At 36.5% G+C, this 27,712-nt stretch overlaps 1 protein-coding gene across 1 annotated transcript in view; it reads left to right on the forward strand.

Moving 5' to 3' along the window:
- Positions 1 to 318: 318 nt before the first annotated feature.
- The window catches only part of LOC104489200 (leucine-rich repeat and calponin homology domain-containing protein 1-like), a gene marked incomplete at its 5' end in the record, with an annotated part of 36,801 nt that continues 9,407 nt past the window's right edge, over positions 319 to 27,712 (forward strand). The window contains 8 exons of the mRNA XM_010131337.1: positions 319 to 431; positions 2,865 to 2,932; positions 7,087 to 7,123; positions 7,823 to 7,936; positions 10,080 to 10,127; positions 11,343 to 11,415; positions 24,574 to 24,683; positions 27,329 to 27,466. Coding sequence (XP_010129639.1) covers positions 319 to 431; positions 2,865 to 2,932; positions 7,087 to 7,123; positions 7,823 to 7,936; positions 10,080 to 10,127; positions 11,343 to 11,415; positions 24,574 to 24,683; positions 27,329 to 27,466 — 701 coding nt within the window. The remainder of the gene's footprint in view (positions 432 to 2,864; positions 2,933 to 7,086; positions 7,124 to 7,822; positions 7,937 to 10,079; positions 10,128 to 11,342; positions 11,416 to 24,573; positions 24,684 to 27,328; positions 27,467 to 27,712) is intronic.

The raw sequence follows: 27,712 nt of genomic DNA on the forward strand, positions 1-27,712 counted from the left end.
CAAAATACTTTGCAGCTGTCCAGCTGTGTTGTGGTACTGGCAAGACATACTTGATGTAGTTCAAAATTGACTCCATCATGCCTACTATGCTACTTTTGATCTGTGTGAGCCCAAGATACTGATCTATTACAACTTTGAAGTGAATTGGCATCACTCATTAAAATTTAAAAGTCTTAGCTTGTTTGAAGTTTTAATATGCTTTGAATTTAAACTTCGTGTTTTGAGCCCTGTAATTTAATACACTTAAATTATGTTGAGTTACAGATATTGAGCTCAATCAGAAATCATTCTTCTGTCTTTTTTTATTGTTCTTGTTAGTGGAATTCCATCAAGGATCTTCTCACTTCATTGTCAATGATAAGTCAAGAGAAACAGAAAACTCGTTTGATGAATCGGATACTCTTACTACTGAATTTATGAGTTACATTAAGGCAAGTCTGTGACAGTTTTAAGGGGGGGGGGAAATATCTTCACTGCTTTCATTAGTATAGAGCAAACAGGAATGACAACCTGCAGACATTTTAATAAGAGCCTGCAACTGATACTCAATCCCATAAAAGATAGAGAGAGCAAAAATAAGCAGGTAAGTTTGAAGAGATTATAGTTAATCTAGGGTTTAGTTTACCCATAACTCTTTTTTCTAGTATATGTAACTGTTTCTAGTATTCGTGAGAGTTAGCCTCTGTTTAAGGCTTTAAGAAAAAATAGCAGGTATGTTCTGTACTATTTACAGTTTACTGTTTAGGGATTATCTAGTATGGATAATTTTCTGCTTCTGTGGAGATACTTAAAGGGTGCAAAGAAGCATTGTATCACTTCCATCTTCCATGCCTTCCAAGAAAAAATGTGCTGGGAAGTAATAGTGGAAAAAAAAAGGGTGAGGCTTTTCAGCTTCTTGGAAACAGACTTCTGGTTCTGTAAAAGATCTCCTTATATGGGCAAACTTTTTGCTTTTCCTAGCAACAAAACTCTTGCAGGTCATCTTCAGATAGTGGCAGAGTCTCTGAGGAGGCAGCCACAGAGGACTAGCATTTAAAAATGAAGGGAAAAAAATGCAGCAAACTTTTCCCTTTCATAGTTACTGAAGACATGTAGTTATCAGAAAGGTTTATGTAGTCAATACCTGTTGCTTATTATTTTTTGTTATTTGCAAATACAAATGTAAATTGAGTAGTGTTGATTGTTAAGATTTATTTACAGTTGCTGGATGTTTGGGACACTGCAGGTTATCTTATATTGGCTTGTTCTTTTGTGGCTTATTCTAAAAGAAGATTGAGTGGTTTTTTTTTTTGGTAGTTAAATTATTAGTAGTCTTTGTAGATATTTAAAAGGTTAATAAATGATCGTAAGTTTTCTGCATACAAAATTTCAGCAAGAACACACATTTGAGATGAATGAAAAGGTAAAAAGGGATAGAATACTTTCATCCTCTCCTGACAAAGGGGTATGCACATTTGAAGTTGACTGTACGTTATATTATGTAAATGCTTTGTCTTTCCTTTCCTTGTTCATCTCTATCATCTTGATTTTCTGTAGTGCCCCATTTGAAGACTGTTGAACTTGGGGCATTTTCCTTCTTGTGCAGATTTGTGAGTCTGTTGTGGTCTTTGGTTTATATTTAGTTATGTACTATAATGCCTTTTGGGTCAGTGAGGGGTCTTAAAATTTAAATTCTGATTGACCAAACCGTACATAAAATCAGTGCAACTTGCAGTGCAAGGAGTGTAGGCTTGGAGGGGTTTGTAATTTTTCAAATGTTAATCCTAATCTGCGTGGCTTTATTTATCTCTCTAGTTATGCCTAGAGACTGAGGATCACCTAGAATAGGTGCTGCCTTTTTGTTATCTTATGATATGTGCCCTTCTTATGAGAAAAATCACGTACTTCTTTCCTGTAGGGAGAAAAAGAAAAAAGAATGGCTTTATTCATTGTACTGGGGATTGGCACTGAGAAGTGGGCCTTCTTCGGGGGAATGTTAGAGAAGCTGGTACTCCCTTCAATAACACATCTGGCAGAGCTGGATAGTGTTTATTGGTACAGGCTGATGCAACTGATGTGCCAAACACATGACACAAAAGAGGCTAAGCCTCTCTGTTTTCTGCTGTTCATTCTGTGCTAGTACAAACGCACATCCATTCAGAGAGCTTCTGTCTTTACTGGCAGCCAAACTACTGTAGCTGAACTACTCCCTATGTGAGACGAAAGAGAAAATTGCAAAGCACCAAATGGAACCATAAAAGGGGATAGTCAAGTTTTCTAATAAGTAGCACTTCACAGTTATAGGTAGAACAACAGGAACTTTAATTTATGCCTGCACTGAACACAAAATAACTGACTGATAGGAATTCTTCCATGCAATTTTTGTTCTGTTTTGAAAGTATATTTATGGCTGTTAAAATTGTTAGGTAGGAATCCTGTTAGTAATTATGGATGAAGCACATAATTGCTACTGTTTGCATATTTGGAATTTCCTTGCTCTGTAAATAAATCCGGCTGTGGTAGGAGAGCAAGAGGAGAGTTGGGGGCGTGCTTAGTTGGAGCGTTGTTTGCATACACCAGAAAGGAACAGATGAAAATCTAGGACGTAGAATAAAGAATTCTCATGCTGCTTGACTTTCTTCTGTTTCACCATTAAAGGAGTGTAAGGATTGGTGACCTCAATTAAATCTGAACAATGAATAGAAGATTTTGCACTCAGTGTCTTAAAAGGGGTAGAGTGAGGAGTGGAGCAGAAGTGTTGGATTGCTTCAGCTAGCCACCCTAAATTGTTCCATAAATTAGGCCAGCGCTGAGTCTGACAGTAAAATTTATCTGCCTGCTTAATTGCAAAGTTCAGTTCTCAATATCTCTTTGTCTGCTTACAGAGCAGAGCATCAGAGTGTGATGAATTATTGAGAATAGAAGAGGACACACAATGGCAAACAGACGAAATGTAAGTATGTTTTTTTTTAATGTACCTATAAGTAATTAGCTGTGTCATTTAATTAGATTGACCATAACTGGCATTTTCTTGTCTGATAATTTTGTAGACTTGGAGGTATGACAGAGGCACAGCCTTGCATTTCTTGTGTACACAATATTTTATACATTATTGCCAAATAGAGTGGATATTGTGTAACAATTAATTAATTTGTATCTACTAATAGTGATGTAATATTTTTTTACCTATGTAGAAGGCATGCTTTTTGATTAGGTATTTTGATATTTAGTGTGTTAATGGTATTGGTAAAAAAGGATTTTATCAAAACTTGTCAGATCTAAATTTAATGTATGTTTAAAACAATCTTATCTAATGGGAAAAAATCCCTCAGTCTTTTTTCTTCATCATCATTTTAATCCTGAAGCAACCATTAATTCATAAACATTAATTCAAGAGCAGAATGAGTGAACATACAAACACATAAGAAAAGGGGATTTAACTTGACAGTGTACTGTGAAGTTGTCACTCGTCAGAACAGTGAAGTCCTATATGATTTAAAATCAAAAAAGGAAGGGAAGAATAAGTACTTTCTGAAAGAATCTTATTGACAGAACTAACAGGAGATTGTGTTTCTAAGCCCCAAAAAGAATTACAAACGTCGAAAAGCAAAAGAAAGCATGCTGGTCCATTAAGAAAACTGTATTTAGTACTTATGTTAAAATGATACATGTGATGAGTGCAGTTAATAAGAATCAAATATTGGGTAAATAATTTCGAGTTTTAGAAGTAAATCTGTTTAACTGAATACTAAAAGTTTTAGTTCATCATGTTTGTTTATGTATGTTTGTATTAGGTTGGGTCCTTGTTAAGGACAAAGTGCTGGAGAATTTTTCCAGAAGAAACTCTTTCCATAAATTTAGCACAGACTAGTGTTCCCAGGAGCTGTTTTTCCTCCTCTATAGTGTTTGCATTCCAGTTGGGAGATACAGCTCACAAACTGAAATTCAGACTACCCTTGATAATTGCTGTTGTACCTCTTTTTTTCTTTTTTTTTTGAAAACTTTTATTTTCTGTTATAGAATAAATTTATCAGAAGAACAAACTATTGATATAGCAATGATAGAACAACTAAGAGAAGCAGTAGATTTATTACAAGATCCCAACAGGTATGCTTACGATGGCTGATATGTTAATTTAAAATTTTTGTAAATGACTTTAGAGTTCTTTGTTAACTGATAATTGCAACTTCTCTGGAGTTACGAAGTGCTTTTTTAGTATGCTGATGTTTTTTAGAAGATGTTTAGATAGTTAGAAAAGAGACTTGCATTCTCTGAGTATCTAGACAAGATTCCCAGTAAACTAAGAAGGATTTCAGATACAAAAGAAACCTAAATTTAGAGGTAGAGACACCCCTTAGCGTGCACTACTGTGATTTTCTGAAGTTTTGTCTAGGATTGTCACATTTCTTCTAGAGACTATAATCTCTCCTCTACTTAGTCATGCTTTTGGTGTGTTTTGTGGGAATGGAAAAGGTCTTCTGGCCCAGCTGCATCCCAGCTCAGTGGAGCATGTAAAAGAGGGGCCTGAATTAGTGGTGAAGTTCTGTGGTCTTCCTCTGAACTCCAAATGAGAAAGAGGAAGAGGCAGCTCAAGAAAGTTATTTAGATTTCCCTTGACTACAGAAAACAAGGTTTTAAAATTTAGGTGCCTGTTTTAAGTGGCTAAAGTCAGGTGGAATGACTCTGGATCTCTGAATAAACAAAGGAGTAAGGATTTAAATGAAAATAAATGCTTATCCTACTGAAAATGACTGATGAGTAGTGTGGGTAGTTCTGTCCAGATGCTTGCTATTGCTTTTCTTTGTGTAATCACCTTTAGAAATTGATGAAGTTCATTTCAAAACTAGGTAACTTGATTTTTCTCCATTACCTCTATGAGATAGCTGGTTTACAGCTTCATTTCTCTGAAGACTACAAACCTCCCTGTCACTTCCAGCCTTAAGTATCCTTGTTTCTCTTTATTCTCTTGGCTGTTTCACTGTAGCTGTTCATTCATTACTTTAACTGCCTATTTTGATCTACTCTTTCGCTTAGCAGACCTTTGTACTTTTTAGGACAGAAATTCACTCCTGATAGTGTTTCTAGAGAAACAATTATGTGGCTTTATTTTGAATCTTATAAAGAATATCTGAATTCTTGAATCAGGTACTAAATACTTGAATCACAACTATTTTTCCTTAATAAAAGTTCCCTAAAAAAAGTCATTTCCTTAATAAAAATTAGGCAAGTTTTTTTTAGTTCCTGTGGTTTCTGTGATATAGATAGTATTACCATTTCTTCTGCACCACATATGAGGCTTATTTCTTTGCTTGAGAAGTGTTGCAATTAAAAGAAAAAGTCTGGTTTGGAAAAAAGTGACATTGAAAAAATTTCAGTTGTTAGCCTTATAAATTTTGTTCTTTTGGGTTTTTTTGTTAAATACTGCCCTAAAATTTCCTACGTATTTAGTTCTTCATATAAAATTTAAAAGGGCAGTAAAATACAGAAAATTAATCTGTTTCTCCATGCATCTTCAAATGATTTCATTAGTAACACTATAGTGAATTTGAAATGTGGATTTTTAAACTTGCTGATCATGTTATGCATGTCTGGGTTTTTTTACATAATGTTAGCTTGGGGGCTTTCTTTTGTAGCTGCACTTTCTAACCTTAAAATAAGAGTATTCTTTTTTAGTTTATTGAGCACTGTATAAACTTTTCAGTACATGTCTCCTGTATGTTAACATCCAGGCTTGCCTAGGAATATACACCTGGGTGCCTAATAATTGGCAAATGCTACTGTAGACTTTCAATCCTCTGGGCCATGGGTTCCTAATAATTTCTTTCATGGTTACTGGATTACATGGCAGTTTGTTATATACTTATGTTATATGAAACAGTGTGAGAAAATTTTATTTTACATACTGAGTAGGTTTTGTCTTTATCCAGATCCACAAAGGAATTTAAATACTTCCATTGCTCCTTAGTTTAAGATGCACAAAAGCTTTTGTGTGCTTTTAACTTAAACCTAGACCATGTTGAAAATTACAACATTCCCCAGAGAGGTTTCCTTTGTGCATCGGTATAACTCTCATCACCTAGAGAGGATAACCTAGTTGAAATAACTAACTCTACCCCAAATTATCCTTATCTCACACTGAAGGCCATGTAGGAGTTAGAAAGAAACCACTGCAGGGCCTGAAGCAGTCTGCGGTGCTGACACACCTAACATGCAGGGGCATGTAGAGCATATCAATTGGAGCTATTTTAATTTCGCTAACGGATATGACTATTAAACTTGTAAAACACTTTCCCAGTTGCTGTTGTCCTTGTGTTCTGCAGGGTTTCAAATCTGCATACCCTATGCAGATATATAATACTGATACCTAATACTGATATATGCAGTATTTTAGTTCTGAAAAGGAAAAAAATCTCAGGCTCAACCTTTTTGAGATGTTTCTTCAGATTCCTATATTCCCTTTCCTATCTTCACTGCTTTCTTTTGGAACGTTGTCTGTTCTGAATTCATTGTTGCACTGCTTTATTTTCATCCACTGTAAATTAAATTTTAAAATCTGACCAGGGCTGTGGCTTCTCTTTGAACACAGGGTGCTAGAGGTTGGATAGAGAAATCTACAGTCTTCTTGGTAATGACATGGTTGTTGGTAGTAAACAGGTCCTTTTGTTTGATACAAGCCATTACTCAGGGAAACATTTTGCAGATGAAAGCATTAAAGTTGCTTTGACTGAACTGGTGACAGTGAAGCATCAGGGGAGGCATTTCAGAAAGTTGTTGAGAAAGAACACTGAGCAGATTAAAACCATGACCATAGAAGTATTTCATATATCCATTTGTTTGAACTTAAATACTGAACAGAATGGTTACCAAAGCTATACCCCAGTGCAATGTTTTTATTTCAAACCTTGCAGATTAAGCATGGATATTTCAGAGAGCAGTGGTGTGAATCTGTATCCCATGGAACCAGCAACAGCTTTAGAATTTCAGGAGTCTACAGTAAAGTGTGTTTATCTACCTTTTTTAGAAAAAATAATGCATTTGTTAGATTAATCATATTCAAGTTTCTACACAATGAATTACATATTTGCATTTGTTTATCTTTGTACTTAGCAGTCAAATGCAGATGGAGATGTCTTCCCTTGGTCAGGTATGTTAATGAGCGTATTATTACAAAATATTTCAGGAGGGGAAAGAGAGGAAGTGAGCCAACAATGTAATCAACTATTAATCTACCAAGCAGGGAAGGGAAAAATTTAATAGGCTTGGAGGGCAAAACTAATTCTTCTTTAACATTTTTATGGAATTGTATTTTTTTTAAATATGAATTTATATAACATTGTTCTGGGTTTATCAGTTACTTTTTCATCATAGTTTTTTTTCCCCCATGTGCAACTTTGATGCATTCCAGTTTGTAGTTCAGCTGTGCATACTCATCTACCATCCCACATCCCCCATCTCACTTTTGTGGTGGAGGAAAACTGTGCATTCGTTAAAGATAACCCCAAAATATTTTGTTAAACTAAACATTAGTGTTTTCCCAAAAAACTCTCACTGTAGTTACAGAGAGTATATAAAGAGATTTAGAGTTTTACAGTGTGATATATGCTCCCCATTACTCAATCTGTATCCTGACTGGTGAATTGGTACTTTTTACAAACTACTTTGCTTAGATTTTTATTATCCACCTGTTAGCACTGGAATGGCAAGTATATAGTATCTGCTTAGTACTTTGTTCACTTTTCATAACAGTATTTGTAAGAAATACTTCTGAGATAATGTTATGCAAAAGGAAAGGTAAAGTTCTATTTCCAGTGAAACAGTGTCTAAAGAGTTATTTATCTTACAGAGAGAAAATGCTGAAGAAGAACTAGAATTTCAGAGGAGGAGTGAGTTGATTATGGAGAAAACAAAGCCTGAAGTGAGAACTGGTCAACAGGGTGAAAAATGGTCATTGAGTCAGGTATGGAGGTGTCTGGACACAATAAATGTGGAAACATTTGGAATGGATCATCGCATTCTGTCAATTTGGGTGTAAAGATAATAGTGTACTTAGGCCCATTGTTTTGGTGGTGGTGGTTTGTTTTTTTTTTTTGCCTTAGCATGAATTTCAAGGTTTATCTGTAAATGGGAAGTTGATTAAGAACTATTTCTTGGGGAAAAAAAAATGATATAATGAAATTAATAGTCCAAGAAAAACTATAAAATAAAAAACTTCCAATAAAAACTATAGCAGTTGCAGTCCCCTGGAAAAAACGTCACTTCAAAGTTACTTCATCAATGAAATGAAACACCAGATTCCTCTTCCCTGTCATCCCAAATACTCTTGTATTCATGTAAGCTGCTAAGTTTTTGTTAACAGCAGCATTTTTAATGTGTTTAATATTACAAAGAGGTTGTATATAGGTCAAGATGCCAGTTTTAAAGTTTCAAGGTTTTGTGTACATTGCAATGATTCAGAAATAACTACGAAGAAAAATCTTATCTAAATATGCAGTGTATGTGTTCTTACTTCAGAACTTGTTTGTATAGGGATTTTTGTGACTACTCGTGCAAGAAGGTTCTGAGAACAAAATTACATAACATTCTGCCTATATTGGTAGTACCTTAATATGGCCTATTTTATCCAGACCTAGATTGAATCTGGTTTATTTTGATGCTTTTCAAATATTCTTATGATAATCATCATTCCAGGCAAGTATTGCTATGATATCCTTGTGACTTTGTTAGTCTTAATTTTTGTCTTTGTTTTTTCTTTAAAATATCAAATTCAGAAAAACTGAGTTGGTTCATCTCTTTTGTTACATTGTAGTTGGGGTTACCACACTTTATTTGGAACAGTTATTACTGCTTTGCTGATATTAACAGATAAGGCTAATTCAGTGTCAAAAAGTGTGTGGTTTCTGCATTTCGATGAACTGTTTAACAAGGACACTAATGATTCACTTTTAAGAACCTTTTAGAAAGAAGTAGTAAGTCTTTCTAAATACTCGTAGAGGACCTGATCTGGACTGTGTTATGCAGGTGAAAGCACTAGGCACGTTCCATGAAATGGAAACACATCTTGCAAGAACAAGTTTTCAATCATACTGCATTCTGAGTAGTACAGTAAGCACTTACTACTTGTGTTAGTAAATTAATGCAATTTAGCATAAATTCAAAATTCTGACTAGTGACCTGCATGCTCTGAGAGAGATTAGACCTGCAATGTAGGCATAACTAGCAGGTCTGTCATAAGAACACAGTAGCATGCAAGTCAGGCAGAACTGGATGATACCAGACAAGTAAATTTTCCTTCTGTTTATTCTAGGTAATGCAGTGATTGAGGTAATGTTACGAAAGATGTCTAAAGCTGAAGAATTTTTTTTTAAGCTTGAAAAGTAGCCAAGAAAGGTCATGAAGCAAAATGGGTGTGCAATCTTTCTCCCCATCTTGCTAACTTTTGGAAAAAAAAAGAAGTCCCAACTCTGTGACTGTTGGGACCAAGTGTTCCAAGTGCTATCTTTTATTTTTGTTTCCATTTTTTATTAATAAAAAATATTGACCCAAAGGAAATTATTTTAACTTGAATTACAATTTATTTTTGATTTTACCAGCTGTGTTTCTGATAAGTTATGACTGATGCAGAATTATTGTATTTTGTATTTATGTGATTAACATGTTTCCAATTTAACTGTAGCAGAAGTGCTAACAAAAGGTATGTTATATTGCAATTATAAAATGAATTGGTTATGGAATACTCCCAAAATCTATATTACAGATCAAGCATATTAAATGCTTGGTGATAGTTTAATTAAAAAATCTGTGAAACAAAATTGGATAGTTCATTTAAACCAACAAAATTAAATCTTCTAAATGCAATTATAATCACTTAGGATTGAAACAAAAATTATTGACAAATCTGTGTTAATAATTTCCAGATGGTTTTTTAAAACTTTGTTCAACTAGCAATAAAAGTATTTATTTTTCATTAAAATGAATTGCTTCAATAAAAAAGAATTAAGTATTAATATGTATGGGAGTACCACGAGTAAATTATCTTGTTGCAGTATATCACTAATAGAGTCTCTGAAATGGTCTTTTTTTTTTTTTTTCCAAACACACAGAATGATCTAATTGTTTGGAATTCAAGTGGGCAAACCTCTCACAATGAGGTAAGATGCTACTGCCATTTGTTTCTTCTGTGTTTTTATGGAAGGTTGGTCATATGCTAAATGACTCACGTAATTGAATATCACAGAAAATATGACTGAGGTTACCAGTAGTGGTTGTGTGGTTTATTTGGCCTGTGGTTTATTATTGTCATTGTAAGGATTTACTAGGGTATAAAAATATACTTTCTAATAAGCTTGTGTATGAATTAATGTAGTTTAGTATAAAACTTCTGAGTTTTAAAAATTTTGTTTGTTCTGGCACATTTTCTTTTTTCACTCTTCCTTGTTCCACAAGAGTTTCTACGGATTGCAATGCAATTTCTCTTTGCACAATTCTATCATGTCCTTGATCAGCTTTCAGAGAGGAGTCTGATTTTTTTTTTTTATTGATCCTATCACTTTCACAGTGCAAATCAGGACAGAAAGTCAAAGAGGGAAATTGCAGGGAGTTCCTCACGGGGATATTTTTCCCTTGTTATTTTCTGTGCAAATAGGGCTTTTCCCTCTATGCTGCACTGTGTATGAGCATCTTGCAAATTTCTGAGCACCCAGGCAACTCCCAGTGTTGGTGATGGGATTCCTATAGTCCCTGGCTCCATGAGGAATCACTTTTTATATAGGATTCCATTACAGAGTATGGTTATAGGACTCTTTCTAATGTTACTATTGGTGGTATGATTATACCTCACCTTCTCCCATATGCTGCTACTCCATCTCCCTCCTGCAACTGTTAGCCTAGTTCAGGATCAAGGGTGATCCTAATCTGACGTGTATGCTCGACCTCCTCTTTTCTGTTTTTTAGGGAGAAATTCAGTGTTACTTGTAAAGTATAATGAAGAATGGTAATTAATTCTGTGTAAGAAACAAACGTATCTAAGGAAAAAACATGTCTTTGCTTTGTTTTTCTAAATGTACTGTGACACAGAAATGTCGATTTGATGGAGCCAAGTGATTACATGGGAGAAAACTGAGAAATAAATGAGCTTATTTGTAGCTAGGGGAAGTATCTTGCAGTCTTTGGTCAGAAACTCATCTTTTCCAGCAAAGAAAAAGGACACATTAAAAAAGAGATTTTCATAGGTTTGAGGCTATACTGTGATCAGATTATGGTGGAATAGTTGTAGTGTGCAGTATTGTTAATTTTTGCGTTTTATTTAGTCAGTTGTGCTGAGATATTCCAGATGTTACCTAGATTTATGTTCTTGCATTACACAGAACAAGGATAAAAGTCCTTCAGTGTCTCCTACTATGAACGCCACAATCCCTTTTGGCCTGAAGCCACGATCAGGTAATGTGGGAAAGAGGAATAATTTATGTGTACTTTTTTAATGTGTGTTATTAATAGATGTCTGTATTTTTATTTCCATAAGAAGGCAGTGATGAAGTATTTTCTGTACAACAATTAGAAGAAAATCAGGAAATTTTAAGGTTACAGGTTTGAATCAAGATTTAATTAGTTACAAGTATATATTTGCATATTATATATTCATATATTATTCACCCCTTACTAATAAATTAGGTGTTTTCTAAAATTATATGTATGTGTGTTTAAAAATGTGTGTATGTATATAAATACACATATTTTATACATGTATACAGATATATCATCTGCACTGACATACTAACTGAAATATGATTTTTGCTTGATTGGTATGTAGTGATACAATTTAGATTTTATTGAATAATATGTATGAATAATTAGGCTTGTTTGGAAAACATTATGCATTGCTTTGAGAATTGCTCATTGCAATGAGTCTTTCAATAGTTATGTTGTGTAGGGATCAGGCATTATAAAAACATTAGATGTTTACTTCAGCCAGCATCTAAGTTTAATGAATTTGCAAGGCACTAGGTCTGTATAAACATCAGTCTTTTAACAAGGAGCACTTTATTTATTACATCCCCCCACTCCCGAAAAGAAAAAAGCAAACCAAAAAACCCCAACCAATCCAAATAACAAAACAAAACCAAAAAATGCTTAGGATGTATTTGAGGGCTTGGATAGCAGCTTTCTTTAAAATCAGGGGTAGCTACAGGATTGAACTCATTTTTCATCTTCTCCTTGCTGAAGTGGTCAGTATTCTTAAATCAGCTCACATCAACTGTGAAGAATAATCGTAGGTTTCTCAGTTTTTGTTGCTGTATCTTTCTGGCAGAAATTAGAACTATGAAAAATATGCTACTCTCTCTGGGAAACTTAGCAGCCGAAACTCAGCTGCAGTATTATCGTGTGGGAAATTATACCTCTAACTAGTCTGTTTGATTAACACTAACCACGTGGGGACTAACCCCTTTTATCCAATTATAGTGCTTTAAGAGATGCATGCTGTCTGTGTAACAGAGACACTATCCAATCACCATGTAGCTAGTCGGGTGAACAAGAGTCTATAAATTGGGATGTAATGTTAACAATAAACGGGTCTCACTACGCATCATATTGGTATATGAGTGTTTTGCCTGGCTCCAGCGAGAAGAGCCTGCCGTGGATCGCGACAGTTTTGGTGTCCTAAGACTAATTCTGGTTTCTCACATTCTCCACAAATGCTTTTAATCAAATGCTGATAAACCACCACAACCTTGTAGTTCCCATAATAAAATATCTTGGCAATAATGGCAGCAATTTCACATTTGAGTGTTTAAGAAATTGTACCCATAGAGTTGATTATTTAAAAAAAAAAAAAAAAGAAAAAGAAAATGGTATTGAACCAAACATCTTTCATGAAGAGGATATTTAAAATTTGTCATGTAGTTATGATACACAGTTTGACAGATCTGTTCAGTTGCATTTCTTAGTTTGTTGGACTGTTAAACTCTGGCTCTATTCTTATATGTTCCTGATGCTTTAAAAATGTTATTTCTCTCTGTATTTGAAGTATGAGTTAAAAGATGAGCAAATAGGTCCTTTCAGGATTTGGAACAAAAAACCCCATTGAGTAATATTGCACAGTCCAGTGGCTACATTGTGGTGAGTCTGGATTGCAGCGATCACAGCCCTTCGCAACAGACCCTCCAAGTCGGATGATGGAAGGCCAGCTGTGCACAGCTCCTACAGTTCTTCCTCTGAGTATACTGCAGCCGTGTATAGCCTTACCAAATACCAAAGTGTTTTGATACTCTGCATTCTACCAATTCAAATTCATATATTTGAATCACTTTGAGTACGCCAGTACTATAGTGTCTTTTGGTCACAGCTGTGGCTTGCAGAAAACTTGGTAATTTGTATTTATTTTTCCATGTCATATACTACAGAGTCACCAAACTAAAGCTGTTACTGTACAATCTTTCACCTCATCACATGCAGTTCAGTCATGTCACCTTAAATTTATACCATGGTAAGACAGAAATTTGGCGCTAGTAAAACTTCAGGTGCAACTTCAGATAAAAACGCAGTGTATTAGCAGTGTAGCACACTGGAACAAAATGTAGTGGAGTAGTGAAGCTGTGTATTGTTTCGTCTCCTGCTCCTACCCTGGAATTCACAGAATCAAAGAATGGTAGGGGTTGGAAAGGACCTCTAGAGATCATCTAGTCCAACCTTCCACTAAAGCAGTTCACCTAGAGCAGGTTGCACAGCATCATGTTTAGGTGGGTTTTGAGTATCTCCAGAGAAGGAGACTCCACAACTTCTCTGGCAGCTTGTTCCAGTGCTCTGTCACCCCCAAAGAGAAGTTTTTCCTCGTGTTCAGGCGGAACTTCCTGTGTTCCAGTTTGTGCCCTGTTGCTGGGCACCACTGAAGAGTCTGGTCCCCTCTTCTTGGCACCCACCTTTTGAAATATTTATAAGCGTTGATAATGTGTCCTCTCAGTCTTCTCTTCTCCAGGCTGAACAGACACAGGTCTCTCAGCCTTTCCATGTAAGAAAAGTACTCCAGTCCTCTAATCATCCTCATAGCCCTCTGCTGGACCCTCTCCAGTAGTTCCTTGTCTCTTTTGAACTGTGGAGCCCGGAACTGGACACAGTACTCCAGATGTGGCCTTACTAGGGCAGAGTAGAGGGGAAGGAGAAATTCCCACAGCCTGCTGGCCACACTTCTCTTACTGCACCCTTACTGCACCTCCTTGTCCACAAGGGCCACTGCTGGCTCATGGTTAACTTGTCCACCAGGACTCCCAGGTCCTTCTCCACAGAGCTGCTTTCCAGCAGGTCAGCCCCTAACCTGTACTGTGCATGAGATTATTCCTCCCCAGGTGCAGGACTTTACCCTTGCTCTTGCTGAACTTCATTAGGTCCCTCTCTGACCACCTCTCCAGCCGGTCCGGGTCTCGCGGAATGCAGCACAGCCTTCTGGTGTGTCAGCCACTCTTCCCAGTTTTGTATCACCAGCAAACTTGCTGAGGGTATGCTCAATCCCTTCTTCCAGGTTACTGATGACAAGACTGGTCCCAGTAGTGACCCCTGAGGAGCGCCACTAGCTACAGGCCTCCAGCTAGATTCTGCGCCACTGATCACAACCCTCTGAGCTCTGTTGTTCACGGAGTTCTCAATCCACCTCACTGTCCACTCATCTAACCCACACTTCCTAAACTTCCCTGTGAGGATGAGGGAGACAGTGTCAAAAGCCTTGCTGAAGACAAGGTAGACAACGTCTATCTAGCTGATAATGCCATCATAGAAGGCTATCAGATTGGTCAAGCACCGTTCCCCCTTGGGTAATCCATGTTGACCACTCCTGATAATCCTCTTTTCCTCCACATACTTAGTGATCACATCTAGAATAAGCTGCTCCATCTCCTTTCCAGAGATGGAAGTGAGTCTGACTGGTAATTTCCTGGGACGTCCTTCTTGCTTTTTGAGGACTGGAGTGACATTGGCTTTCCTCCAGTCCTCAGGCACCTCTCCTGTTTGCCATAATTTTTCAAAGATGACGGAGAGTGACTTAGCAATAACATCAGCCAGGTCGTTCAGCACTCTTGGGTGCATCCCATTGAGGCCCAAGGATTCGTAGGTATCCAGCTTGCCTAAATGATCTCAAACCTAATACTCCTTGACCAAGGGAGAGCTTTCCTTCCTCTAGACTTTCTCTCTTACCTCTAGGGTCTGGGATTCCTGAGGGCTGGCCTTAGTAGTGAAGGCTGAAGCAAAGAAGGCATTCAGTAACTCTGCTTTCTCTGTATCCTCTGTCACCAGGGCACCCACCTCTTTCAGCAGTGGGCCCACGTTTTCATGAATTACTTGTTTCTATAAATCTTTTAAATCTGAGTGCAAGGTTAGAAGAACATTAAAGTGTTCCAACTAAAAGGTGTACATCATTCTCTATGGAAAAAGTGGTGGCAGATTTTCAATCCAAATACATGCAACCATACTTTCCTGAAATTTGAGAGTTTGTTTTCACGGTGTTTGTTAATCTATTTTAAATGAACGTTGCTTTCTATTTGACTTTTTTTTTTTGCCCCCTCATCAGTTCGTAATGATTTATATCTCTTGGAATGGTGAAAGTAAACTGTTCTAGACTTCTGGTAAGGATTCCATTTTTCTGAAGTGTGCACACAAATGGAGGTGCTTCCAGAGGATAAACCACAGGGACTTAAACTTCTGTGTTAGTACATACTGATATGTGTTCAGGACTGAAGGTCCCTTAATTCTTACATTTTAAAGCTAGGCAAAACATTGGGAAAGTTAATATTTGATGTCTGACATGGTACCCAAAGAAAATGTTTTGAAAGGTAATGAATGTGTTTTGACGTCTTGACAGATTCTTTTTGAGGATCAGATGTTTACATAGAAGGTGAAAAAGAGAGGATTTTTTAAAAATTTTTCAGAATATTTTCTCCTGTATTTTAAATGCTTTTATAAAGTATGAGCTTCTCAAATTCACATTAATTTTAAAAACCTTTTAAAAATTACTACTGAAAAGAGCCAATAATTACAAGTTTTCTTGGAACCATAGTTTTTTCTCTTGGAAGTGCTTTTGCTCTCTGAAAAGGAATCACTCAAAGTAGTTAATAAATTAAAACTCTTTGTGCTTGATTTGTTAATTGATTAATAGGTTCAGAGTGGTATGAAATGTCAGAAGTAAGTGTAGCAAAGTTCTTGCCACGATGTCTTTAGTATGCCAGACCCTGAAACCTGAATGTGTACTAATACATCTTGCAGTGCTCAAGAATATTTTTCGCTTTTTTTTTCTGTGCCGTTTTGAGGTCAGTGTGTTTCGTAATTTCTGCTGAACATGGTGACAGCAACGCAGAGAAACAACAAAAAAATTGTACCTTTAGAGGCTAAAGGAAGCACTGACAAAACCAGAAAGCAGTCTGTATTGTGAAAGGAAAAGCTATTCCCTTGCAACTGTTTACTTAGCATAATCTTACTTGTGAATCCACTGTCTTCATTTTTGGTAACTTGTGGAAGATTTGAAGCACAATGTTAGTATCTGTGGACATGCTTTCCTCACTGTCTTCCAAGTGTGTTGGAACCCATAATGATCATTAGAAGAACTTGACAATATTTTTCCCTAGTTAATATCACTAGAGTGCTAGTCACTGTTTTTCTAATCTCTGGATATTGATGCTTTCCATTTGTTTTCTTCCCTAACTGCATTATCTCTGTACTTTGGAAAATAATGAGAATCCTGACAGCATAATTCAAGACTCTTCATCATTTGCTGTTAATCTGTATTCTGTTACCTAGTGTTGACTCTGCTCAGAGTTTAAGTTGTGCTGACTCTCAAATTCAGCTGATCTGGTGTCCCAATAGCCCGTAGCAGTAAACTGGCATTGCAAGAAGGTATGGCTAAAGAGACAGAGCTCTTCAACAGCACAGTGTGAAGAGAAGTTTAAAGTGAAGTTTCATCATAATTGTTAATATAGGTTCCAGAATTGTGGGGAGAAGAAAGTCTTATGTGATTAAGTTCCTTATGATTATTAATTTGGAATGGTATAAATTAGGGATTTCCTGTACTTACTGAAACTTTACCTTGGACTTTCTTCCAATATTAAATGGTTTTAGCTGCTTTTTGATCCACAAAGTAATTTTAAATTGATTTAGGGTTATGATTTAGCATTTAGAGGTACTTTATAATATCCAGTTTAGATGGAGGAGCATGAATATTGCTTGTGTGTGGGAATCAGTAGATAAAACATGGAAATATATGTAGGAAATCAAGGCATGAGTGAGTTTGTAATTTTTGTGGTAGAAGTGGTAAAGGAACATTGTGATCAGATACAAGAAAAACTAATTAAGAAGTGGCATCGTTTTGAAGGGCAGTGGAAGGATTTAAATTCTGTGTCAGAAAATAGGGAACCAGTGGGAAGCTTTGAAAGGACGGATGGCATGCTGAAGATAAGCAGGGAGAGGAGATATTTTAAGGATGAAACACTGAAACTCCATCCTGAAATACTGTAGAATGGAGATTTGAGGAAAGCTTGGGCAGAAATCCTTGCGACAATGAAGACAGGAGACAGAATTGTAGAGTAGGTGTGGTGGGAGAGTAAGAAAAATGTCTGCTGAAGGTTTTGAAGAACAAGTAAGAGGTGTCGCTGTGACTAGCTGAAGGAGAGAAGGCAGAATGGTTGGAGAATAGTGACTGTACTGCTGTACAAGTTCAGCTCCATAATGAGTTGATGGGTGGCTATGAACTGTAGGCTTGATACACTTTTTCAGTCATCTGGTGAATTGTCTCCAGACTCTGTTGAAGCTTCTGTGGAAATGTGCAATTTTGCATGCTTTGGGGAGCCCAGTTGGACCCTTACTGGATTTATGTTTGTCGGAAGACTGTCTACAGTGCAGGTTTGCCAAGGCTTGTGGTGCACACTCAGGATCACCCTTTGAAGGTATTGTATGTCAGTCCGTGTCCCTGGAAAGTCTGGTAAAGTTGAGATTAGAAGTTTCCTAGGGTGATGGACACCTTGTAGGTTTGGACTTAGTGCTGGGGGAGTTCACAAGAAATAAAAGTAGGTGCTATGTGCTATTAAGTGAATTGAAACAGAAGGAAAGCATCTCTAGTACATGTATTTACAGAACATATTTCAACAGAATGAAAATCCAAGGAATAATGTAGTTGCTATTTACCAAGATTAGCAAGGAAGACGTAATGCAATAATATATTCATATGGATATGTAAATTTCCTTTCTTTGTGGAGGGAAGTGTTCTTATTACATAGTTACAAAACAAACCAAAATTCTTGTTCTCTGAACTTTTCATTGCTGAAACTTCACAGCTGATATATTTATTTTCAGATTTGCAGAGTCAAGGTTTTTGTCAGGCTATAACGTAAAATCTATGGGTACCTTTTCTTAAAACTTGGTTGTAAACAAGTTGTGTGAAGTGCTATGGTTACAATAATGTTGCTAAGCTTAACAGCCTTAACTGCGCATATAATGTCTGATTTGCGAGTACTAACATATAACTTTTCTTTTTATTCTGCACCATCTTTCATTCTTTTCTCAAAAATTGCACATTTTGTATTAATCACCTTTATTAATTACATCTTCGTCATTATCATACAATCCCAATGCCATATATTAAATGCTGCTGCCCCCTTTTATCCCCTCTCCGGTCCTTATACCTCCATGGTCGGACTGGATATCACTCCCCTCCCAGCAGACCCATCCCTCAGTCTTCCTCCTATCTCCTTCAACACACTTACACAGGCACAAACATGGGACAACTTTAGCTACAGTATCCCATCTGAAGGAGACAGTGACAATGGTAGGTGTTCCATATATAATTTACTTAAATTTGTGTTTCCAGAAACCTGAATGTATGGCAAATACCCCATGTGGGTAAGGACAAAAGACAGTATTCTTGAGGGGATGTTTATAAGGCTAAATACATCAGAGGATGCACGTTAATTTACTGTAGAATGTCATATCAAAGGTAAATGAGTGGAGAGTGTCACTCTTTTCAAGTTGGCAAAACAACTTTTCCCATAATAACCACTCCAAGAACTATTTCCAATATAGGTTTATTTATTCGCTTTACTTTCAAGGGTTTTTAAAAGTTGTACTCAATTAGTTTTGCTACTGTCTTTTCTGCGTTTTTTGATTTTATTTTTAATAGATACTCGCTGCTAATAAAAATACCCTGCTCCCATCTGCAGTTGTTGATGCAGGTGCATAGCTAACTTAATTAGAAGAGGAATCCATGAAGAAACAAAGCTGAAACAATCAGCTAAGCAAAAATAGCGATTTCTGTCCAACAGAAACCATTACTAAGCTATCAAACTTCTCTGTGTGTAGTGAAGGCCAGGTACATTAATTGACTTTCTTACTACTGCTTTTGTTTCTCTTTTCTCCAGAGTGCTATTGTCATAGTACATTGAGTCATGGCACTAGTACGCAGAGTTGGCCACGTTTTGCCTATCAGGGTCTTATACTGCATTAGTAGTTACATGTCAGATGGAAGAAACAGAACCTGATCAATTAAACTGTTTATAAATATTTAATAGGCAGATGTAATTTTTAAAGTAGGACTGCTGTTCTTCCAGTTACCCTAAATTAGAAGGGTGTTAGGTATTAGAAACTGTCGGAGTGATGCATCCAATTGATACCAAGATGACAAATCTTGAATGATAAATGCCAATATTTAGTTTAGAATCTCTACATGCTTATTTTGGTTCGTTACTTGACAATACTCACTATTGCCACAGTGTTCTTGACTATAAAACCATAAAAGAGAGTGTATGCAAGGAATCAGCTCTGTAAAGGAAATGAGTATGAATATAAGAATTGTGAGAACAGTAAGTTGAATAACTGAATTTAGTTCATGATAATATGAAGTTAACTTGACGTTTTGCTGATGAATATGCTAACAGAGAAAGCTAGAGGCACTTCTGTCAGTGCAAAATTTGATCTATGTTAATCTAGTTTTGTTACTGTTTTAGCCTTCTAAATGAAACAAGCAGTACAGACTAGCGTGTGCTTGTGCATTTGGAACAGATAGATGTCTCATGTCATTCAAACCTAAGCCAAATCTAAATATTAGTGTTTATTACCTTGGGCTGTTACAACAGAAAGCTGCTTTTACAGCTACATATATATAATGTTTATATATATTTTTTTAATCAGGACTGTTCCCTTTCTGTTTAGAGTTTGTTATCTGTGTCTAAGTTTTTTATCTAAGGTGTGTCTTCCTATGGTAGGAAGTAAAATGGAGCAAAGAGCATTATCTGGCACTGAGGTTGGTTGGCACAGCGTGATTCAAATCCATACCTAAGCCCTCTTACTTTGTGTCCGGGTTTCACTGGAATGGAATCACTGGCCAGCCATGGTAAACAGACTGATAGCAGTCAGCCAGGAGCTTAAGCTGGGAGGAGCAGAAGCCTCAGGGCAGCTGACCAAGTTGGCAAACAGGTGTATCCTATGCCATAAATGTCGTACTCATTATAAAGGGGGAAGTTTGCCGAGGATGGGGGATCTTCTTCTTCCTCCTCTCTCCATCTGTGGAGACTTACCATTCTGCTCCTGAAGACTGCTTTCCTGTTTATTGTGACCGCTGCACATGCACTGGGCTGAGTATAAGTTTGTATTCTGTATGTTGACATTAGTATTAGTTTTTGCTGTTTTGTTAAACCCATTTTCATTTCAACCCATGGGGCTCCTCTCCTTTTCCTGATCCCCCTTCCTGGCTGGGAAGGAATCATCAGGTGACAGAGCAACTACTATAGTTTAGTCCCTGACATGGCCTGAATGTAGACACTATCCAAAACAGGATGGCTGCATTTAAGCTGCCTTTGGGGGATGTCCTTTGCCTGTGCTATTCCTTGAGCTCTACTAGACATTGCATAGGAGAGGGAAGGGTTTGCACAAGATAAAACTGTACCTGGATACAACAGTGTTAACAGTATTGACATGTGCAGGCCAGTGCTGAGGATCCATGCACCAGCCCTGGGCAGCTTGCTAGTATAGGTGTAGCCTTTGATATAGAAATGCCACGCATCAATGTAGATGATCGTATATATATATGAAGTATCAGATGATACTTCATATCATCTTTAATGTAACTATCTGACAACAGCTCTGTAACAGAATAGGCTATGTCCAGAGCTTCTGAGAGGTTATAAAGCTTGGAACAGACAGCTCTCCTAAGACCAACATCTGTACCATTGTGAAGACCTTGGTTTAGCAAATGATTCTGTGTAATAACTTCACTGTTACTTAAATTTGGACTGAATAAATCAATCAATAAAAAACCTTTTAGACTGACTTCATTGCTCCCTGTCATTAGTCCAACCTTCTTTTTATCTATAATTTTTAGAGTCAGGTTAAATCATTTTGTTGTTTACCTGAAGGATAAAGTTGTCAAACTAAGTACTTAGGATGCTAAATTCCTTGATGTGCACCTATAATTAGTGCAGCTATGTGCATTGTAATTGAGTACAAAAGCAATGATTTTTGCAAGGAAGTTTGTCCTTGACTGTGGTATGTCAAATACATGTTGTGTTATTAACTACTACCCATTTAACTTGTTGAGACTGTACAAGATAGTCTTTCAAAAAGTTATTGAAACAGTCATCACATAAGAATCTTGGTTGACCAAGGATTCAGAAGCAGAAACTCCAAAAAATAGAACTTCAGGGTGTATGTGAGGTGTATGGGCTCCCCTTGCTGGAAAATGTGTGTAATGCAGCGAAGCGAACAATACTCTGGACTGCCAAAGACTTACTGTAGTAGAACATTTTGCTTTAAATTCATTATATAACTGAAACTAATGCTTTTTTGTGTGGGGTGGGGGTGGTTGTTTTGTTTTTTAATAAATTAAACATTTTATTTAGAAACTTTTAATTGTGGTTTCCCACCACCTTGGAATTAGCCTGCCCATTTCCTTGTGGTGTAATGTATGTCTTATTCTTGAATGGAATTGAATAAGTAGTGTTGATACTTACTTTTCGTTAACAGATGTTTGTAGTCTGAAGTCAGAAGGAATCTTGGGATATTCGTATTGACTTAGCAAAGGCCTAAACAAAGGTAGCTGTGGCCCAACTGAATGAAGCCCTTAATAGTCCTCTGATATTTGCAATATTGAACATGAATATGAACTAATGCTTTCACAGAGAATAATTTGAAATGTCGCTGCTGTTAATAAAGGTTCAGTGACATTTAAATACCATTTTAATATAGTGTTACTCTTCAAATACGGTTTTATCTAGGTATTTCATCTGTGAGAGGCAGTAAAGCTCAGTTTAAAATTATCTAAATCAGTAGAGAATGCTTTTGAAATAGCATAGTTAAATAAGCTATATGGATTGTTATACTTCATAACATCAGTAGTTAGAACTGTTAACAGCCTTTGTATGTTCGGGTATGTGCAGTCATATTTATACATACACCTCTTTAGAAAACATTAAGAAGCACATAGCTATTGATCCAGGATGCTTAGGAAATAGTTCTGTTTCGAGCTTGCACGTTGTTTTCTACAAAGGCAAAGCTTGAATGTCAATACAACTGTGGACTTATTGCATTTGAAGGCATGGCTCTACTATTCTCATGTTATGTGTGGGACGTCAGCAAAATGGAAGTTTTTACATATGATGTGTGGACCTGTGTGTAGGTCCTTCTGACTGGTGAAGCTCTGCAGCCCACCTGGAGAAGAGAACTGAGCTGAAGTTGGTACCTGTAGTTCTCAGTCCTGCACGTTCTCTATGCTTTCCCAGTTTGCTGGTGGGATTTCTGATGACATTAGAAAGGATAGAGTTTACTAACATAAAACTGTAATATTCAGGTATCCCCTTTAAAAGGAGTTTTGCTTAACAAATAGCCTTTGATATGGCATTTCCTGAAATTACTCATTTAACAGCAATGTAGCAAATTTCAGTTGCCTGTGAAAAAATTACAGTTTTGACTGTGTGAGTCAAGTACTGGAAGGAAGCAGATCTGGTAATTGGCCATAGCGTGTTCTGTCTTGATGCCTCAAATAAGCAGCCTAAGTGTATGTAGGGAGTTTGTTGCCTTAAGCCCCTTTTTTAGTAAATAAGGGAAAGACTTGCCTGTTGGATGAACTGCATAGGTGGTGTCTCTCTGTCCCTTTGGAGAGAAAATTAGCTTAGACTATTAATGTTGTTTCTTAACCAACTTGTGTACAGTTAGGTGAGATTCTTGTAACTTTGAGATTTCAAAGTATTTCTCATGCAGAAACTTTGTCTTGTTTATCTGAGCCCTAGATGTCAGTGGGTGCAATTTTGTATGTAGACCCTGAATTGATTTTGGGGCTTCATTAACGGTTTACTTTTGGTGAGAAAGTGGATGAAATTTCCTTCTACTAACAGTTCAGTGTTTTATTTTGTTAGGTATTTTGAGGAATTATTTTTAAAATTCAGCCTATTACCCAAATCATAACCTAAATAAAATGGTGGATGTGCCACAATTTTTAACGGAACATCAGAATTACTGTGATTACACCCATGTGTATCCTTCTTACAGTTAAGAGTAATCTTTATTTTACTCCTCTAGTAGGCGCTATTGGAAATGCGTACACTTCCAGTTTTTTGATATGCCTTTTAGGAAGCAAAAGGTTCCTCTCTCCTATCCTGTTACTTATTGACCCAGAAATTATCCTCTCTTTCTTTAATGGCCTTAAATTAACAAAACTAAGACTGAGCAGTAGCTGTGTGTAAAAACCAGAGGTTTCTAGGTGTACTTTCTACCCCAGTAATTGATACTTAGGATTCCATGTTACATTCAGGAGAGAGATGGGAAAGTGACAGTACAAAATACTTCTTTCTTTTAAGCCGGATTATTTTCCATAATAGTAGAGTTGAACTATTACTGAGTGGCAAGCCAATAACAGTTGCATTTTGAGTTCACATCATCTTGTTCTTTTGAACTATTCAGAACAGTCATTGATCACAAAAAAAATGAAGTGTAGAGGTGCACGTATGCAGAGATTTCATGTAATTATTTCAAGGAACTATATGTGGGCAAAGTTATACAGTCAACAAGATTGGTGGGAGGGAGTATTGCGAAGATTTTGTGAAACGATACATTTGCAATACAACTTTTTAATGTAGGCAGACTTACTGAATGGCTAAGTCTGCCTACGTTAGTCTTCTTTTGGTGGGTGGCTTTTTCTTTTTAGTATAACCTTACCGAATAAGCAGTTTGTCCTGTGTAGGAAGATGCTTGTCACAGCTTGTTACACAATTTAGCATCTTGTGGAAGAGGGATCTACTTAAAAGAGTAGAGGTGTCTGCTGCCATATTAGATATAAAGACTTGCACAGAGCAGAATCTTAAAGCTGGTGCTTCATCATGTGACAAATGTTGTCTGTTGAAATTATCATTTGGTTGAAAAATTATCTACTCCGCTGATGGCAAAGGATGCGGGTCAGAGCAATACCCAAAAAATATCCGCTTAAGGTTGAATCCAAGATCAAATTTTTCTGTCCTCCTGGGGACAGAGAAATTTTTTAACAGTTATTGCTGCAGGCAGTGTCTAAGGATTTTGCTTCATTTAGAAATTAGTAAACCGGGGTGCTCATTTATAACCTAAAATGTGTCTTTTTTAAAATCGTAGTGTTCTTAAGACCACAAAGAAATTTGGAGTCAATAGACCCACAATTTACAATTCGAAGGAAAATGGAGCAGATGAGAGAAGAGAGAGAGCTTGTGGAACAGCTACGTGAGGTATGTGAGCGTTGGTGGAATTAATTTGTGCTAATGGAATGTATTTCTTAATTTTTCTTTGGAAAAGTTGTCTAAGTAGGAGAACATTAAAAAGGTTAAATGAGGCAATATTACTTTTGCAAATCACATTGATGAAACTATTCTTGAAGTGCTTTTTCACAGTCAGATGTCTGTACTTCAGGAAAGGCTTTGTAAAAATGGGAAATAATAATAGGCGTTACCTCAGTGACATTCAGGAAAACAGCATGCTATGCACTGGTGGAATTAACAATTTATTTAATTTTATCAGAAAGGATGAAGTGATCACTTAGGAGATAGAGAGATCTAGAAACTATTTCCTAACAGCTGGAGGACTTCAATCTGCAAGTAAAAGGCATAATGAAATCTATTAGTTAAAGCTGAAATTAAACTTTTTATTAAGCAGATAACTAATGCTTGAAACAGCTTTCTTAGAAATGACATGAATATTTCATCACTTGAAAATCTGAATGTACCGGATGATGTCCTGGTATAATGTCTTGTGTATAGAAGCTAGAGCCTGATGGAAAATTGCTTCATGCGGGTGCGTAGGGTCTGTGTTACACAGCTAATACCTAGGTAGAGCTGTTTGTGTGACACACATTTGTGTCACAAAAAAAAAATGACAACCTTTGCTGTAAGGAGTGTTGTGAGCCTGAACCTGTCGAGGTTTCCAATTATGTTACCAACAGTGCAAATCCTGAAAGTGTGTTAGGTGACTTTGATATCACAAACGAATTACAAGATTATTTTTCTTATATCATTAACTTCATGGAATGACTAGTTCCAAAATTATTCATTTATTTTACATAACATGTCTTGTATTATTTAATTCTAAAGAAAGAGGGTTCACTTTCTCCTCACCAAATAGTGTTTGAAAGAGGGGTGTCTTTAAAGTAGAACTAAGAGGATGATTAGATCTTCATTCCCTACCTCAGGATCTCACTTGTTTTAAGTCTGGATTGGTCTTACTTTGTCTTGCTGAATTTTTGAACAGAACAGATCTTGTTGAAGATTCACCATAGCTGACTGAATGTAGTATATTATCAATTTTAAGTTTGGATGATGCCGAAAGGACAAGATGCAGGACTTAGATGAAACAGGCTTACTGGTAATGGAGAAGAAAATGGAAGTAGCAGTGATAAACTGCACTAGCTGTAGTTTTTGAGTGTAGTCTAGACAGCAGCATCCATGCAGCTTTTTACGTTTGAAGAGTTACCATAAGTATGTAGCAAGTCCCCAGGTAATTGTTTCTAAAAATAATGTCAAGGTTCCTGCCTTTAGTTTGGTTAATCCTCACAATGAAAAGTAGAACAAAGTTATTCACCATAGCAGGCATGACCATGAAGACTTAATAATGATCTTTGTACACTGTATTAGTATTAGGTATTACCAGTAATACTAGTTTAATGTGTTATCGTTCTTCAGCTCCACGCACTATCCTTCTTTGCCTTCACCCTTAAGCATTGTCCTGAAATGAAAGTTTTGTTGTTGCTTGTGAGAGATTTCATTTGAAGTCAAGGAGTGGTGACAGAAACTAGAACATTGGCCCTGTTTGGAAGCACATAATGAATGAATTAGTTATAGTATTAATTAATAAAGTTTACTCTGTTATGCTGGGCCCATGAGTGAGAGGAGTAATTTGCAGACAATCTCATTATGTATCGTACGAGGAAATAGCCCAGAGCATGTAAGTCATTAGGTTCATACTTACTGAATAAATATATCTGTTAGTATATTTTTCTTTTGGATTGTCAAATGCTGTGTTAGAATTTAGTGAGACTTCTCAGAACCTGCAGCCTTAACCAAGTCGGGTACTAAACACGAAGAAACAACTATTACAGTGCTCAGGTTTCTTACTTAGAAATGTAAGTGCACTGCTACCTTTAGCTCAACTGCTTCACCTGAGCTGCATATTGTGAGTTATTTCTAAGTATAGTGTTGGAATCTTTTCAAGATTGGAGCACAATTTAGAAAACTTATACGTTACAATCTTATTGTAGGGGGGGGTTTTCCTAGAAAATTCTCAGATATTTTCAAAGTATTTTATTTTGCAATGTCAAATTATTTTCAGTGAGACTTCAGTTTCACTTAAAAGTATCAAAAAATTCTTTTGCCTTGCCTTACCTGTCCTTCTGATCACTCTAGTGCTTCCTAAGTAATTTTTATGCTACTAGAGAAAGATTGCCTTTTACTCTGTGCTTGTACAATAATTAACGCAATGTAGTTCTGATTCAGAGTGCTGATGATAAAGAAAATTTGAGATGGATAAGTAGAAGACTTGGGAGAATGGTGAAAGGAAGGATCCCTGTGTAGTACAATCACATGGCTAATTGCATTAATATGCGTTTTTATACATAAAAATAAATGCATATCATGACAGCAGCATTTTAAGTGTTAAATTCTTTTAAAGAAGATTACATAATTCAGTGGCCAACATAGAGTGGAGGAGGTTGGGGTTCAGTTTTTAAAAAATTAGTTCTATAAATGAAGTGTGTTTTTTGGTAAAACAAAACTCCAAAACTGGCTATGTGCCTACAGCATAGGAGAAGATAAGGATATATATTCCCTGTTTTTCTCCTTCATCCATTTTTATATTAAAGTGTGCATGTGTTCTTCATTTGCAGAACATTGAAACAAGACTAAAGATTTGTTTGCCTGAAGACTTGGGGTCTGCTCTGATGGATGGTGTAGTTCTCTGCCATTTAGTAAATCACGTTCGTCCTCGGTCCGTAGGAAGTATTCATGTACCCTCACCAGCAGTAGTAAGTTCTGTTCTTGTTGCATTGGGGCGGAGGGGAGGAATGTTCAAAATGGAATGTTTATTACCATTTATTATTTGGTTATATTAAAACAGGTTGCTGTTCAATGAATGTTCTTTGCTGTTAGGCGCAACGTTTACATTATTACGAATTCAAATATTCATTAACTTTATATATTTTTGTACGTGTGTATATATACAACTGTAAGTGAAAAAAATTATCTTCTCTCTGATCTAGCAACGGAGAAGA

Source organism: Buceros rhinoceros, unplaced genomic scaffold (genome assembly GCF_000710305.1).
Source record: "Buceros rhinoceros silvestris isolate BGI_N320 unplaced genomic scaffold, ASM71030v1 scaffold1870, whole genome shotgun sequence".
In the NCBI taxonomy this organism is placed as follows: domain Eukaryota; kingdom Metazoa; phylum Chordata; class Aves; order Bucerotiformes; family Bucerotidae; genus Buceros; species Buceros rhinoceros.